The sequence below is a fragment of the Carcharodon carcharias genome, chromosome 23 (genome assembly GCF_017639515.1).
Source record: "Carcharodon carcharias isolate sCarCar2 chromosome 23, sCarCar2.pri, whole genome shotgun sequence".
NCBI classification, from domain to species: Eukaryota; Metazoa; Chordata; class Chondrichthyes; order Lamniformes; family Lamnidae; genus Carcharodon; species Carcharodon carcharias.
Window position 1 is genome coordinate 43,123,224 of NC_054489.1, and position 17,983 is coordinate 43,141,206.

At 40.9% G+C, this 17,983-nt stretch overlaps 1 protein-coding gene across 5 annotated transcripts in view; it reads left to right on the forward strand.

The window, feature by feature from the left end:
• Positions 1-17,983, forward strand: part of tlk2 (tousled-like kinase 2) — a 153,131-nt gene that overhangs the window by 122,872 nt on the left and 12,276 nt on the right. For all 5 annotated transcript variants that reach the window (XM_041173335.1, XM_041173337.1, XM_041173338.1 and 2 more), the window contains 3 exons: positions 1,373-1,511; positions 10,253-10,364; positions 12,167-12,274. In XM_041173335.1, coding sequence (XP_041029269.1) covers positions 1,373-1,511; positions 10,253-10,364; positions 12,167-12,274 — 359 coding nt within the window. The remainder of the gene's footprint in view (positions 1-1,372; positions 1,512-10,252; positions 10,365-12,166; positions 12,275-17,983) is intronic.

Sequence of the window (17,983 nt, forward strand, 5' to 3'; positions counted from 1 at the left end):
AAACAGGTAACAATAGGCCAGTTAGCTTAACATGGTCATTGGGAAAATGTTGGAGTTTAATATAAAGGATGTAATAGCAGACCATTTAGAAATGCATAATCTAATCAAGCAGAGTCAGCATTGCTTCGTGAAGGGGAAATCATGCCTGACAAATTTATCAGAATTCTTTGAGGAGGTAACAGGCAGGATAGATAAAAGGGAATCCAATAGATATTTGGATTTCCAAAAGACATTTGATAAGGTACCACATATAAGGCAAGAGCCCATGGTGTTGGGGATAGTATATGAGCATGGATAGAGAATTGGCTAACTAATAGAAGACAGTTGGGATAAGAGGAGCATTTTCAGGATGGCAACCTGTAACTAGTGGAGTGCCACAGGGATCAGTGCTGGGGCCACAATTATTTACAATATATAATGACTTGGATGAGGGGAATGAATGTACTACTGCCAGTTTGCAGATGACACAAAAATAAATGGGAAGGCAAGTGGTGAGGATGACACATAGAATCTATAGAGGGATATAGGCAGGTTAAGTGAGTGGGCAAAAATGTGGCAGGTGGAATATAATGTGGGAAAATGTGAGGGTATGCATTTTGACAGGAAGAATAGAGGAGTTGAATATTATTTAAATGGAGAAAGACTGCAGAAAGTTACAGCACAGAGGGATTTGGGAGCCCTCGTGCATGAATCCCAAAAAGCTAACATACAATTTCAGCAAGTAATAGGTAAGGCAAATGGAATGTTGGCCTTTATTTCAAAGGGAATGGAGTATAAAAATAGGGAAGTCTTGCTAAAATTATACAAGGCACTAGTTAGAATTTCTTCTCTCTGAGGGTCATTAGTCTTTGGAATTCTCTTCCACAGAGGGTAGTGGAGGTTGGGTCATTGAATATATTCAAGGCTGAATGGCCAATTCCTGCTCCTATTTCTTTTAGTGATCTTGGACAACTTGAACAGCTACGAGCCTGTTTCTAATTTAAGCATCTCTAAATTAAGCAGGAAGCTTTTCAAAAAGATGTCAAGGATTGTCCCTAGTTTAATTCCTTTGCCATTTTTTCAGGTAGGTTTGAAGTTATCTTAGATTCTTCCTTTAGTTTTTTCTAAAGTTCTTTTGAAGCCTCAAAGGAATTAATTTGTGTGATGTGCAAATGAGAGAGCAGCTTGAGTTCTCTATATTACGCTGCCCGAACAAGTATCATATCCACCTTTTCAGCCAGTTGTACTGAATGTGCAATAAACAAAGACTTCTGTGGATTTGGAAACTGCTTTGCAGTTGTGAGAGTTGGCAGTGACTGTTGATGTTGTGGTCATTAGTTTCTTTGCTGGCTGCAAAGCATTTCTTGATTAATTTTTTTTAATGTTTTCACAGGTAACATTCTCCTGGTGAACGGAACAGCATGTGGAGAAATAAAAATCACAGACTTCGGGTTATCTAAAATCATGGATGATGATAGCTACAATTCAGTAGATGGGATGGAACTCACGTCACAGGGAGCAGGCACATACTGGTGAGATCACTCTGCAAGCTGCTTGCTGACTTTCCAGCTGATGTGGCCAATTAAACTGAAATCTAGGCTAAATTGAGTGTAAATTTTAGATGGGTTAACCTGTATTACAATGTCACTTGTTGCAGCTACCTTCAAATGTTACCATCCAGAATCTTCCTGTACAAGCCAGAACTGTGGCATGCGGACAGGAAATGATACTATTGGCACCATAGCAAACTGAAGCAACAAAAACAGCTTCCATAATATAAGTGCCTTTACCATAATAAAACGTCCAGAGGCACTTCACAGGAACGTTATAAAACTAAATGTGACACTGAGCCACATGAGATATTAGGTCCGAAAGCTTGGTTAAAGAAGTAGATTTAAAGAATCTCTTAATGGAGGAAAGACAGGTGAGGAGGCAGAGAGGTTTAGAAAAGGAATTCTGGACCTTAGGGTCTAGTCAACTGAAGGTGCAGCCACCCATGAGGGAGAATTGAAATTGGGGATTCTCAAGGGAGAATTAGGTGATCACAGATGTTTTGGAGGGTTGTGGGACTGCAGGAAATTACAGAGATGGGGAGGGGCAAGTCCATGGAGGGATTTGAAACAAAGATGAGAATTTTTAAAATCAAGACTGCAAGTAGTGTATTTCAGCAAGGACACGGGAAATGGGTGAACAGGACTTAGCTCGAGTTAAGACATTTGGAGCAGAGTTTTGGACTATCTCAAGGTTATGGAAGGTATAGATTGTGGAGTCCAGCCAGGAGTGTGTTGGAACAGTCAAGTCTAGAGTAACAAATGCATGAACCAGAGTTTCAACAGTTGGTGAGCTGAGGCAAGCGAAATCCTGCAATGTTACACAGGTGTGAATACATGGTTGGAAGCTCACCTCGGGATCAAATGTGAACAGACTTAAAACGGGGAACGGGATGGAGTCAGTGGCTCTTGAATGGAGTTTGGAATGTGGCCCTGAAAACCATGGCTTCAGTCTTCCCAATATTTAATTGGAGGAAGTTTCGGCACATCCAGTACTGCATGTCGGATAAGCAGTCTGATAATTTAGCAATCATGGAGTCGAGTGGGGTGATGTTGAGGTATGGCTGGATGCCATCAGCATATATTTGAAAACCAACTCTGTGCTTTCAGATGATGTCACCAAGGGGCAGCATGTATACGAGAAAAAGGGGGCCAGGGATAGATCCTTGGAAGACACCAGAGGTAACTGAGAAGAGGAAGAGAAGTGATACTTGCTACAATCAGATAGAAAAGAATGGAACCAGATGAGCAGTCACAACCTGTTGGCTGACAATAGAGAGATATTGGAGGAGGATAGTGTAGTCAGCTATGTCAAAGGCTGCAGACAGGTCAAGATGGACAAGGAGAGATCACTTTTCTTTGTCAGAATCACATTAGATATCATCTGTGACTTTGGTGAGAGCGGTTTTGGTACTGTAGCAAGGGCAGAATCCTAATCAGAGGGATTCAAACATGGAGTTCAAGGAAAAACGGGGACAAACTTGGGGAGGCCACAATACATTCAAGGATATTAGAGGGGAAAGGGAGATGGGGAGTTATTTTGCAAGAACAGTGAATTCAAGGATTTATTTTGAGGGGGGCATGATAGCAGATGTAAAGGAGAGAAGGACGGCATCTGAAGAGACAGAAGCGTTAACAACATTGGCTAACATGGGGACCAGGAGGGGAAGTTGGGATGTCAGCAGTTTATTGGGAATAGGTCTAGGGGTCAAGAGGTGGGACTTATAGACAAGATAACAAAAATGTCAATCTGAACTATTCTGAAGCGTGGAAGATTAATTGTCTCCATGTTGACATTGAGAATAATCTTGCTAATCAGTATAAATATTTCATTTGGCTGTGTTTTGTTGTGAGCTACCTCTTACTAATGTGGTTTCTAAGTTTTTTGCAATGGTGTGCACAAGCCATGCATGTAATCAGTACAAGATCACTTTTCCAACTGATGGTGGCCAGCAGCAGGAGAAGGTATCAGTTATTGGGTTGTGCAAGTCATCAATGGTGGAACTGGTGGCCAAATGGACTCCTTTCACCAATGTTGCAACGAAAGTGAAGAGATTCCCTTCAGTCAGCATACAAACTGTACATATTGGCACCATATCCTACAGGTGGATCCCAGGTTACCTGAAAGCCAATGCAATGCATCTTTTCTACACTGATCAACAGTGTTACCATTATTTAACTGAATATATAGGTCAGGTCAATAGATCCTGAGAAACTAGGGAAATCTTCTTGAGCTGTGGCTCGTGATGCTAATCCTGGAAGAAATCAAATATAACAAAGCACTACTACCACCAGGAAAGAAAGCATTTTGTTGACATTTGGAAGAAAAATTTCTGCTGCGTAGATTGAATTGGGAATCTTCTATTGCACAGCCCTGGTAAAATGTCCAAACTGACAGTGTTCTGCTACATGCTATGTAGTATTGCCAGCAAAAGAATCACCATGCAGTAAGTTGAAGGGGAAAGTCATTCTCACTTTGTGGACCATAGTCCTGAGATTTGAGTTGTGAGCTACATTGGCGATGTATTCACGAGACAAATCCAGTTGCAGCTAATAGAAAACTATTTCAGCTAAAATTCAAAATCACCCCAGGATAAGCATTGTTTATTCCCTATTTGGCCATTTCTACTTTGCAGATCAAATCACTCGCTATCTTGATTGTGTGCCTGTGAGTTGGTCTTTTTTACCACACTGTTTTGCTTTGAGACTCTGTCATTTGTACCTCCTGCAGAAGAGTTCCTTTGTGTACAGAAATTTTTCTTAATTTCACTTCTTAAAGATCTAGCTCTAATTCTTAGGCTATGACCCCTTGTCCTAGACACCCCAACCAACAGAAATAGTTTCTCTCTTACTACACTATCTGGTCCCCTTGACATCTTTAAAACTTTGACCAAAATCCCCTTAGCCTTCAAAATTTCTGTGAATATGATCCTTGTTTGTGTAATATCTACTTGTAATTTAGCCCTTTGTGCCCAGGTATCAATCTGGTACATCTACACTGCACTCCCTCCAAGGCCAATATACCCTTCCTAAGATGTGAGGTACGTAGAACTAATCAAAGTGCTTCAGGTGTCCCCCCAGAGCTTTGTAGTCCTAAACTTGGCAGCATGACTTCTACGCCCTTGTATTCTAGTTCTCTAAACTTAATGCCAGCATTCCATCGCCTTTTTAATTGTTTCCTGTATCTGCTCATGAAATGTTAATGATCTTTTTCCCGGGATCTCCAAGTCTCTTTGGACTTCCACCGTTTCTAACGCTTCACCATTAAGAAAGTTCTATACTTTTTAGATCCAAAATGGATGACCTTCTATTTGCTTACATTGAAATCTTTTTGCCACAGTTTTTCCCCATGAACCTATCAAACCCTATGAACTCTACCACCGAGAAGGACAAGGGCAGCAGATGCACAGAAACACGACCACCTGCAAGTCTCCCTCCAAGTCACACACCACCCTGACTTGGAAATATATCACCGTTCCTTCACTGTTTTTGGGTCAAAATCCTGGAACACCCTCCCAAACAGCACTGTAGGTGTACCTATATCACATGAACTGCAGAGGTTCAAGAAGGTGGCCCACCACCACCACCTCAAGGGCAATTAGGGATAGGCAATAAAAGTGCTGGCCAAGCCAGCGGTGCGCACATCCTATTGAAAAGAATAAAAATAATTTAAAAAATCTCTCTACAATTTTAGGCTTCCATACTCATTTCTTACAATGCCACCTATCTCAGTGCCCTTGGCAAATTTGGATTTGTGGCTTTCTATCCCATCATCTAAATCATCAGTAAATAGTCGATGATTGAGTAATGTCAACTGGTAGTGTCCTCCAACATAGGTTCTTGGAGGGCACTACTAGTCATATCCTGTCAATTAGAGTACCTTCTATAATTATCCCCATCCTTGTCTCCTTCCACTCAGCCAATTTCCTAACCAAGTCAATCTGCCTTCATTCCATGATCTTCAGCTTGAGCTAACAGTCTCGTATGAGGGACTTTATCAAATGCTTATGAAATTCCATATAAATAACATCATGAACATTCTCCTATCCATTTTAGTCACTTCTTCAATTCAGTCAAGTTCATCAGGCATGATGTACAACTCCATGCTAGCTCTCTCTGATCTGCTGAAAGTTCAAGGTATTCAGTCACTCTATTCTTAATTTATAAAATCTAGTAATTTCCCAACAACAGATGTTTAGGTTAATTGGTCTATAATTGCTTCTCTACCTTTCTTAAATCGCGGAAAAGGAAGCATAATTTTCCAAACTAAAGGGACAATTGCTATATCAAGAGAACTTTGGAACATTTGTAGTTAGGATAACAGCAATATTCTCACTCACTTCCTTTAAAACCCAGGGATGGAAACGATCCTTCTGGTTCTGAGCTTGTCACCGTTTAGTGCCATTATTTGTTTTCATTACAGTTGTTTTGCTTACATTAATTCTGGTGAGTTCCTAACTCTCATTTAATATTAGTTTCCTTGGCGTGTCCGGTATGCTGACCTCTTCCTCAGCCTAAGTACTGATTCAAAGTATTTATTTAACAAGTCCGCCATTTCCTTATTTTCATTAACAGTATCACTGTTATATGTTTTTAAGGGCCCACCTTGCTCCTGACCACCCTCTTTTTTCCTAATAAAATTGTTCAAAAAAAATATTGTGCTGCTTTTGATTTTCCACAGATCCTGATCTGCAGTTTCTGCACTGCATTCAATTTGCAGGATTTATATTCAACTAAGTGAGTCTTGTGAGGTAGTGAGGTTCACAACATGAAATTTTAATTTCCACCACCTGCCCCTGTTGTTGCATTCTTTTGCCTGCTGCTACGACAAGACCGGAAAATCTAACCTCATGTTCCCTTTGACTGTTGAATCAACCAACTGGATAGTGCAAAAGCTATGGGCCTTGACAATATTCCAGCAATAGTACTGAAGATTTGTGCCCTAGAGTTTGCCACGCCCCTAGCCATGCTGTTCCAGTATAGCTACAACACTGGCATCTACCCGGCTGTGTGGAAAATTGCCCAATGTTACTTGTCACTTGTCAGCCCAAGCCTGGATATTTTCCAGGTCTTGCTATGTTTGGACATGGACTGCTTTAGTATCGGAGGTGTCGCGAATGTGCTGAACATTGTGTAATCATCAGAGAACATCCCCACTTCTGACCTTATGATGGAATAAAAGTCATTGGTGAAGCAACTGAAGATGGTTGGGCCTAGGGCACTACCCTAAGGAACTCCTGCAGTAACGTCCTGGACACGAAAAGCAGGACAAATCCAACCTGGCCAATTACCATCCCATCAGTCTACTCTTGATCGTTAGCACTGTTGATGACCCCTTTCATTACTTTACTATCAAGCGACACTTGCTTAGCAATGACCTGCTCACTGATGCCCAGTTTGGGCCAGGGCCACTCAGCTCCTGACCTCTTTACAGCCTTGGTACAAACATGGACAAAAGAGCTGAACTCCTGAGGTGAGGTGAGAGTGACTGCCCTTGACACTAAACATTTGACTGAGCATGGTATTAAGGAGCCCTAGCAAAACTGGAGTCACTGGAATCGAGGAAAACTCTCCACTGGTTGGAGTCATACCGAGCACAAAGGAAGATGGTTGTGGTTTTTGAGGTCAGTCATCTCAGCTCCAGGACAGTAAGGGATCATGGCTGACCTAATAATCCTCAACTCCACTTTCCTGCCTTTTTCCCATAACCTTTGATTCCCTTACTGATTAAAAATTTGTCTATCTCAGCCTTGAATATACTCAACGACCTAGCCTCTACAGCCCCCTGCAGTAAAGAATTCCACAGATTGACTACCCTCTGAGAGAAGAAATTCCTCCTCATCTCTGTTTTAAAATGGGTGCCCCCTTACTCTGAGGGTGCCCTCTGCTTCTAGACTCTCCCACAAGGGGAAACAACCTCTCAGCATCTACCCTGTCAAGCCCCCGAAGAATCTTTTATATGATTCAATGAAGTCACCTCTCATTCTCCTGAACTCCAATGAGTACAGGCCCAACCTACTCGACCTCTCCTCATAAGAAAATCCCTCCATCCCCAGGATGAACCTAGTGAACCTTCTCTGGACTGCCTCCAATGCCAGTATATCTTTCCTTAGATAAGGGGACCAAAACTATTCACACTATTCTAGGTGTGGTCTAGCTAGTGCATTGTATAGTTTTAGCAAGATTTCCCTGTTTTTAAACTCCATTCCTTTTGAAATAAAGGCCAACATTCCATCTGCCTTACGTAATACCTAATACCTGTATGCTAGCTTTTTGGGATTCTTGCACGAGGACTCCCAAATCCCTCTGCTGCAGCTTTCTGCTGTCTTTTTTTTACAATTAAATAATATTCAACTCCTCTATTCTCGCTGTCAAAATGTGTAACCTCACATTTTCCCACATTATACTCCATCTGCCATGTCTTTGCCCACTCACTTAACCTGTCAGTATCCCTCTGTAGACTCTTTGTGTCATCCTCACCACTTGCCTTCCCACCTATTTTTGTGTCATCCGCAAACTTGATGATAGCAAATTCATTTCCCTCATCCAAGTCATTAATATATATTGTAAATAATTATGGCCCCAGCACTGATCCCTGTGGCACTCCACTTGTTACAAGTTGCCATCTTGAAGGTGCCCCTCTTATCCAAACTCTCTGTCTTCTATTAGTTAGCCAGCCCACTATCCATGCTAATATACCACACCCAACACCATGGGCCCTTGTCTTATTAAGTATTTTTATGTGTGGTAACTTATCGAATGCCTTTTGGAAATCCAAATATATTACATCTACTGGTTCCCCTTTATCAATCCTGCTTGTTACCTCCTCAAAGAATCCTAATAAATGTGTCAGGCATAATTTCCCCTTCGTGAAACCATGCTGACTCTGTTTGATTATATTATGCATTTCTAAATGCTCTGCTATTACATCCTTTTATAATAGACTCCGATATTTTCCCATTGACCAATGTTAAGCTAACTGGCCTATAGTTACTTTTTTTTGTCTCTCCCCCCCCCCCCCGCCCTTTTTGAATAAGAGTGTTACATTGGCAGTTTTCCAATCCTCTGGAACTTTTCCCGAATCTAAGGATTCTTACAAGATTACTACCAGTGCATCCACTATCTCTGCAGCTATCCCCTTTAATACCCTAGGATGCAACCCGTCAGGTGCAGATGATTTATCGGCCTTTGGCACCATTAGTTTCCCTAGTACTTCTTCTCTAGTGATAGTTATTGTACTTATTTCCTCTCCACCCTTTTGCCAGAAATGCAAGTTTTTGTAGAATTAAAAAGTACAAGAGTGCACCTCTTGGCCTTTCAGTCCATTCGTCTGTGAGTGATACACTTGCTGTGTTTTTGGCTTAAAGTTACCCATTCCTATCAATAACGTTCACCACACCACGGCCAGAGAGAAAAGCAGGATGGCAATGTGCACTTGTGCCTTTGCCAGGCTTCTATTGCAACTGACCACTACGAGGCATTGCCATGCTTGCTGCTGACTGTCGTGCCTTAGTGAAGATTCTGGCTTAAAGAATTTGTGTGTGAGAGAGATTATGGTTACGAAGCAATTAGCCTCCAGAAAGCTGCAGTTTGTTAGTTCTCCGAGTCCAAATGCCACAAGCACTGAATTGTTGGATTTTCTGGCTGGCCTTGCCATTATTCCAAGCACCTGATGCAAGGCCAGCAGGTGTGGTTTGGATCAAGAATACCATAAGTAAGACCTAATTGTCCCTCTGTGATTACTCTGCCTAGATTGGTCATTGATGTCTGGACCATCTGCATCTAATGGAATTGTGACCACCCAGTTTTAGACAATCACAGCCCCCACTCCTCCTCCTGGGAAATGACATTTCTACAAATGTCTTATTCTCTGCCAGTTCCCAGTAGCTCAAAGTTAGGGAGCTAAGATACTATATATAGTTCCAATTGAGAGGACTGCTTGCAGATAAGCGAATGTATTTTTTTTGAGTGCATTGGATGGGGTGCACATCATGTGTTTTGTGCAGATGATATGCATATGTTTTGGTACATTGTGCAGGGTGTGGGTACATATTCTGTAGTTGTGGGCAGCATGAGTGTTTTATGTATGGGTGGGTGTCCACAGAATGCAGGTTATGTGCGTTGGGGTGCAATAGGTAAGGTACAGTAGGGGTGATTTGTTTGTAGGATTGCAGTGGGCATGGGACATATAGTTTGTATATGTAGCAATACAGTGGGCAGTTAGTATCTATAGTGGTACAGTAGGAAGAGGCACAAAGTTTGTAATAGTAAGGGTTCAATGGACAGGGGAGATTGTGACCTTTTCCATACCCTCAAGTGATCACTGGTCTTTTGAAATTATTTGAGGTCATAATTTGAACTTAACTGAGGCAATTGAGTTGCAATGCAATTTGCCTGTTGCACTGAAACATTCTTGATCCTACTTGCCCAATAGATGTGGAGAATATTTTTACTGATGAGACGTGTAAAGGACCTACTATGGTCCTCATTTACTGTGGGCTAAATGGCTAGCATTGATAAACAATGAATTCCGCTGCTTGCCAGCATATCTTTTTTTTAATTCATTCATGGGATCTGGGTGTTGCTGGCTAGGCCAACATTTATTGTCCATCCCTAATTACCCTTGAGAAGGTGGCAGTGAGCTACCTTCTTGAACCTGTATTTAAATCACTAATGTAGAACTTTGGAGCTCAATATTCTAACATCCTTCTCTTGCTTATTAGGTATTTGCCTCCTGAATGTTTTGTGGTTGGGAAAGAGCCTCCTAAGATTTCCAATAAGGTAGACGTATGGTCTGTGGGAGTTATCTTCTATCAGTGTCTCTATGGACGCAAGGTAACTTCTGGTTTCTGCTTTCCTTTAAAAATACTTGCCTTTTACACAGAATTGTTTTCATTTCCATTGTGGTATTGCAAAGTTGACATGAAGAGCATCCTCTGCTGCATCCAGTTCAAAGGTTGTGAGAGGCGTTACATAAATGTGAATCCTTTTGCTTTCTTTTCCTCTTCCACCCTCACCCCCCCCTCAAGGCAGGATGGAATGGGTTGAGGATGGCATGAGAGGAAGGGGTGGCATCAGAGGAGTGGATGAGATGATGAAATTGGTTAAGTGTGACAAAATGGCAGGATAATTATTTGATATGACTTTTATCCAAAAGCATTCTTTGTACTAAAAATGAAGTCACTAGATTTGAATGAAAAAGTTTAAGAAAAGACATCAGGTGTTTGAAAAGCGTTGGTTCTATAGACAAGGCACATTTTAACAGTCTGTACCCTCCAGAATTTCTACACAGACTAGTTCCAATGGGCATGCCACCGCACAAACATAGGCTGGAATTTTCCAGTTTCCCTGTGGCGGGGGTTGACGAACCATTGAAATCCCCGTTCACATTGGCAGGACCGGAAGATCCTGCTGACATGAAGGGCTGGAAAACTCTGGCCATAGACTCCAGCAGTTATAATGTTACTGTGAAACTTAATGAATCTTAGACAAGGGCTCTGTCACGGAACAAGAATCGGAGTTAAGAGGCTGTTTTCTTTGCACATTGCTGCAATTATAACAGGCAGGTTTCAAGGAAATAGTGATTATTCCCCAAATAATATTGAACCCCTCAGAAACCTGCTGTTTCGACTTGGGAGAAACCCAATTAGACTTTCATATTCCAAGACTATAAACAAGTCACAAGGTCAGACTCTTGACAAAATTTATTTTTATATGCCCAGACCTGTTTTTGCACTTGGACAGCTTTATGTTGCTTTTTTCCAAAGTGAGAAGGTTTGATTCCATTAAAGTCTATGGTGAAAGAATAGCTTGAAATCCTGTATTTAAAGTAGTACTATTGCAATAAAGATACTAATTTGACCACAAATGTTTTGTGGGTCGCTGCTGGTTAAATGTGTAAGCCTAGACATCTGCTTAGTTGACCATTCAGAGCTCAAAGCAGTTGACACACTGGCCAGTTGCAGCATTACCAGTTTCTTGGTTACTTGGTATATTCTGCTTTACTGGCAGTTTCAATAAGGTACATCTAATAATGGAAATTCCTCTTAAACAGATGTTCATAGAAAATGTTGATGTCCTTTAATATTTGAAATGTGGTGGAAATTGCAGTGGACTCATGCCAGAGCTTGCAAAGTATGTTGGATTCTGGAGGGAGCAGATTTGGATGTGCTGGGAGAAGTGAAATTTGCTATTTTGGAAGATTATTATCTGGCCCTTGAAGAATGCTGGTCTGTTTGCCCCTTTCTGGCACAGCTCTTTCTCCGTTTGAAACCAGTAGCCCTGGGACTCCCTGTTGTACAAGATTAGGATGAGAAGGTAGATGGACCCAGGAGGATCTTCAGGGAAGGTGCCAGTGTTGTTCAAGGTTAAATGGGTTTTATGAACAGAGTGCTTCTGGCTTTCTATTAGCCTCCTACTGGAGCTTGTGAATGATGATCTGTAAAGACAAAATGATAGAGATGTATCTGAAATTTGCAAGGCTGAGGGTTCTGTCACTTTGAGACCTTGTGATAAGCTGATGGACTGTTGTGAAGTTGTACATGTTTTCACTTTCAAGCTTCAGGTTCATATACCATTGATTGCTTGCTGCTGCTTTTAGCTCTGACGTGCTTCCCTTTTTCCCCTCCATTCCTTAGCCATTTGGTCACAACCAGTCTCAACAGGACATCCTTCAGGAAAACACAATTCTGAAAGCTACGGAGGTGCAGTTCCCCCAGAAGCCAGTGAACAGTGCAGAAGCAAAGGTAAGGTGATCCTGCCAAAGTGCATGATAGATGTGAGATAAACAAAACCTAGTTAATATGAAGCTGCCTGACCCTGCTACTTTATTATATTCACCAAATTGGACGCTGCTATAACGCGGTCCGCTATAGCACAAAATTCACTATAACACACACCTGCCTTGGACCCCAAAATTTTCTTTTTAAGTTTCTTGACCAACAGTGCAAAGGCAAAATTAGACTCACCTCGGTGCTCCAAACAGAATGCCACAATGAGCTAAAGTACCTGTCTCGTTCTAGATGCTGTTCAATGCTTTAGGATGTATCTACTGCAGATGGGATTGTACTGTAGCAAAGTTTAACGTTTTCTGACAAGATTATCATGCACATTTAGAAGTCTAACTTTTCCTTTTTCTAACTTTATTTAACATCAATTTAAGTTGCACAGATAGAATAACAGTATGTACATACATTCAATCCTATAGAATTTAATTTCCAGCCAGAAATTTGCATGAAAACAGTAATTAGACTTGACACTTTTATAGATGAGGTTCAATGACTGAAAGTTTGCTTTGAAAAGAACATTTAGCCAGAAGGAGTGTAAACTTAAGTGAAATATTTTCTTTTATGATGTACACAGATCAAATGTTGCACATTCATTTGGATGGATGTTCAGATTGATATTGAATCTTCCCACAAAGGAAAAAGACTAGCAGACTAAAATGTTGATTAAAATCCATCATCCTTACTGTTTTCTACTTTTAGTTGTAATAAAGTGGAATACATCTCATTACTATATATTTTGGCTTATTTAAATAGTCAAATTAATCCCAGCTTTGATTCAAATGATTTGCAATAAACTGTTTTTCACCATTATTATAGCTATAAACCTAGAAGTTAAAACAATCTAATTTCCAAAGATGGACCATAGGAAACAAATGCAGGACATAGGTAAAGCAGATCTATGTGCTTGTATTGATTAATTTCTCTGTAATTGAACAAGAAATGTCTTTACCCAGGACTTTTGAAAGGACCTCATTATTATGCAGTCTCGCCTATAACGCAGTCTCGATATAGACTCCGCGGACCATATTGTAACAGGATCCCATTGTAATAATCCATTTAGATCTTAACAGGCAGTTTTGTTGCAGTTGCACAAAGCATCTAAAAACTGATATAATGAATCCCAGTGGTAGTAGGACTTGCGTGTGAGCACAAGACCCTCCATGGATTGAATTTCCATGTTTTTCTGGAGAGAAAATCATTTGTGTGCATCTCTTGCACACCCTCATTATTGGCCAGGTATAGAGTAGCACTGATGGAGATTTGACGACGAGCTGCTCCCTCAACAGTTAAGTGGGTAACGAGGCAGGGTGAAAGTACCTGATGGGGTAAGAAAAGATTCTTCACATAACTAAATAACTTCAACATGGTGACTTTGTTTTTAGGCTCACACCTGACTTTGGTAATATTGGTGTGCTGCCTAGAAGAGTAACACCAAATCTTACAGCTGTTGGCTACCATGGAACTACAAGGATACTTCAGTTTGGGAGAAAATTGAAACTGTCAAGTACTCATAAACAATGTAGTTTCTTCATTTTGAAAGCAAAATACTGCAGATGCTGGAAACTTGAAAACAGCCTGCAGGTCAGGCAACATCTGTAGAGCTGAATTAACCATTCAAGTTGATGATCTTACATCAGTACCAGCATTTCCAGCATTATCTGTTTTTATTGTGGTTACTCCATTGTCACTGTTCAAAATCTTGTAATTCCCTATGTAACAGGGCTATGGGAGTACCTTCACCACACTGACCGGAGCAGTTCAAGAAGGCCCACCACAACCTTCTTAATGGCAACTAGAGATGGGCAATAAATCCTAGCCTTGCCAACAGTGCCCATATCCCCAGGACGGGTAAACAAAAATGTTGGAATGGCATTTTTCTTAAATATTTAATTAAAATTGCATGATGACTCAACTTTTGACCTTTGGGGGTATCACAGTAGAACTAATGCTTTGCCTCACTTGCATGATCAGTTCCAGCAGGGAACACTGAATAGCTATCCAAGAGGAAGATAAGAGTCATCAATAAGGCTGTGGAGTGTTTGTTCACAGTTGAAGAGACTAGCTTTGGTCTTTGTAGTTTTTGATTATTGGGATCTTCCTAGTCACTGTGGCTCAGCTATTCATTTGGATATGTTTGCTGATCCATCAAGGAGGCTCTGTTTGAGGCTGTTGGGGAGAATGTGAAATAGCCAAACAGTACTTCTCCCACAACAAAAATAGAAAATGCTGGAAAAACTCAGCAGGCTTGAAAGCATCTGTGGAGAGAGAAAAACAGTGTTAATGTTTCGAGTCCGTGTGACTTCTCTTCAGAGTGAAGAAGGGTCATACGGACTCGAAACATCAACTTCGTTTTTCCAGCATTTTCTGTTTTTGTTTCAGATTTACAGCATCTGCAGTATTTTGCTTTTATCTTAGTATTTTTCCCCAGTCACGTTATGTCAGTACCCAAAACAAGTTTTTCTATTGCAGCAGCTTTTCTTGGAATATAGCACCTTTGCATGTGCACCTATTCATTTCCACTCTCCCATGATAATTCACGGGTTCTTTGTGAATTGATGGAAAAAATTCCTAGAGCTAGTCCTAAGCATGTGATTGGTCCAAACTGCTCTGGGCATATGCAAGTAGACCAATTGTAAGTCAGTCAGTAAGCATGCCCTGGGCATTCAAACTTCTCACTTATTAGTGCGTGTTAGCTCATGTTGAAAGTGATATTTATGGATTGAATATAAGACTATCTTAGGCCACACAACAGAATTGTTTCAAGTATCTGCTCCCAAGTCATTGTTTTCTAGATTTTGATTGCCAGGCAACAAATGCAATAAAATACTGAAATAAAAACAGAAAATGTTGGAAATACTCAGGTCAAGCAACGTCAGTGGAGAGATAAACAGAGTTAATGTTTCAGGGCAATGACCTTTCTTCAGATTGTGGCTGCATTTCATATTTATGTCATGCCTGACAATTGCCTTCCTGAAGGGAGAATGGGCAGAGAATATGACCCAATTGTGTAAGGAAATCACCGCAGTAATGACATACATAATTAAGTATTCTATTCTAATTGTTGTGTTGACAATGTATGGATATGACACTGATACTGTCAGGATATTTATGTTTCTGATGCTTGGAGTAGAACATTATGGAAAATGCTTGGTCCAGTATCCAATTAATCTTGACACAGTGATGATCAGCAGAATCTAATGGCTGTTCAGCTTTTTGTTAGAGGGAATGGTCAAGCTGTAATGTTATACAGACTGGGACTCCTAGATGGAAAGATTTCTCTGTGCCTGCCCACCATTTCAATCTTGTATTCTGGATCAATAGCTGAGTGGCATTAATGGTAGTTGAGGAAAATGTTCTTATATTTGTTAAAACTGTACGAAAGAGATCCAAGAGATAAATGTTTTCCTCGTTGAGGGCTAGATATGGTATAATGCCCCTCAGTCTCAATCTGATTAATGCTTCTCTACCTTTAGTTGTGGAGAGCTAACCCCACAGAAATCATTCAAATTGAAAGTTTATAATAAGTGGAAATGGTGTTTAGAAGAATAATGAATACAATCCTCCAGTTATAATGTTCTACCTATCCTTGTATTATTCTCACAATTAATTGACCCTGGAATAGTCAGTTTGCATGGCAGACATGGCAATCTTTCTGATAACAATTTGGATATGTCTTATTTATTCTTGGGATGAAGGCATCACTGGCTAGGCCAGCATTTACTGTCCATGCTTAATTGCCCTTGATAAGATAGCGGTGAATTGCTGCGGTCTATGTGGTGTAGACATGCCCATGGCACTGCGGGGTAGGAACTTCCAGCGTTTAACCTAGCAACAATGAAGGAACGATAATATAGATCCAAGTCAGGATGGGGTGTGACTTGGAGTGAATGTTTAAGGTAGTGGATGGGGTGCTGACCAAGTGCGTTGCTTCGTCTTGAGTGCTGCTGCTGCTGTACTCATCCAGGCAAGTGGAGCGTATTCTGTCATACTCCTTACTGTAATAATAATCATATTTTATCCAAAAAACACATTCACAGTCCAAAGGCTGAATTACAGTGTGACTTGCATTTAAAGAATTCATATGTCGACTAAGTAATCAAGTTATAAACATGGAAACATGTGACAATCACATAGCAACAAAATAGACAAACAAATTGAGCAAGTAACAAGGAAGTTGTTGATGGGATATTAAAAGAAGGAAAATTGAATTAAAACTGTATTAAAATAACAAACCAGTATTCTATTCCAACATTACTGACACTTACGTACACATAGGTTTCATCATTAAGTACTTCATTGCTGATCCGAATCATGTGAGGAATAGGGCTACAATAGTACCTTTCTGTCCTAAATTTTACAGGATCGAATTTAGTTAAACCTCTGAGTTGACTTGGTGGCTGTGGGCGTGTTGGTGGTGGCCAGTTCTGAAATTGGGTAGCTTGCATAAGGGATTTTCCAAACTTAGCACAAATACTAACTCTCTTTTGTAAAGTTTTAAGTTTTATGACATGAAGAGCATTGTCTGGTACCAAGGGCCTAAGATTAATCTCAGCACAGGCTTCTGTATTCTTTGAGTGGTTTGCACATGTGGTGCCCTGGCCTCACATGAGGGCAGTGTATTCGACCAAGGGACAGACGTGGCCAGTGTTAATCAACAACAGGCCACGTATAGGGAGTCTGAAAGGGATCAGGATAAACATCCATTTATTTGGTTTTTCTGAACATACTGTCAACTTGGCCATTCGACTTCAAGTCGGCTTGAATGTGAAAACCCAAGATTCTCAAGCCTTTCACCACCTTGCCTGCTATAGTAGCCACAGGATTTAAATGGTGAAACCACCCCCACCCCCAAAATGTTAATATTGGGAAATTCAGCGATGGCAATGCTGTTGAATGTCATGGGGAGACGGTTAGATTCTCTTGTGTTAGAGATGGTCGTTACCTGGCACTTGTGTGACTCGAATGTCACTTACCACTGATCAGCCTAAGCCCAGTCTTGCTGCATCTGGGCATGGACTGCTTTAGTACCTGAGGATTTGTGAATGGTGCTGAACATTGTGCAGTCATCAGCAAACATCTCCACTTCTGACTTTATGATGGAGGGAAGCTCATTGATGAAGCAGCTGAAGATGGTTGAACCTAGGATACTACCTTGAAGAATTCCTGCAATGATTTACTAGAGTTGAAACAATTGACCTCCAATAACCACAACCATCTCTTTGTGCTAGGTATGACTCCAAGAAGTAGAGAGTTTTCCTCCCTGATTCCCCTTGACGAGAATTTTACTAGGGCTCTTTGATGCCACACTTGGTTAAATGTTGCCTTGATGCCAAGGGCAATCATTCTCACTGGGGGGTTCTGAAGTTGCCCTGTCATAGTTGACCTCACCCATCATGCTATCATGGAAAGTGAAGATCACATTGAGTAGCTTTGGCAGGCAGCCAGTTTTCTCCAGCTTAAATAAACTGCCTCTGCTCACATGGTCGAATGTCTCAGTGAGATCAATGAAGGCAATATATAATAGTCTCCTTAGTTCACAGCATTTCCCTTGCAGCTGCCGTGCTGAGACAATCGTGTCAATTGTAGATCTTCCAGTTCGGAAACCACACTGGGATTTGGGAAAAATGAGTTCAGTCAGGACCTGCAGTCTGACAAGGGCAACACTGG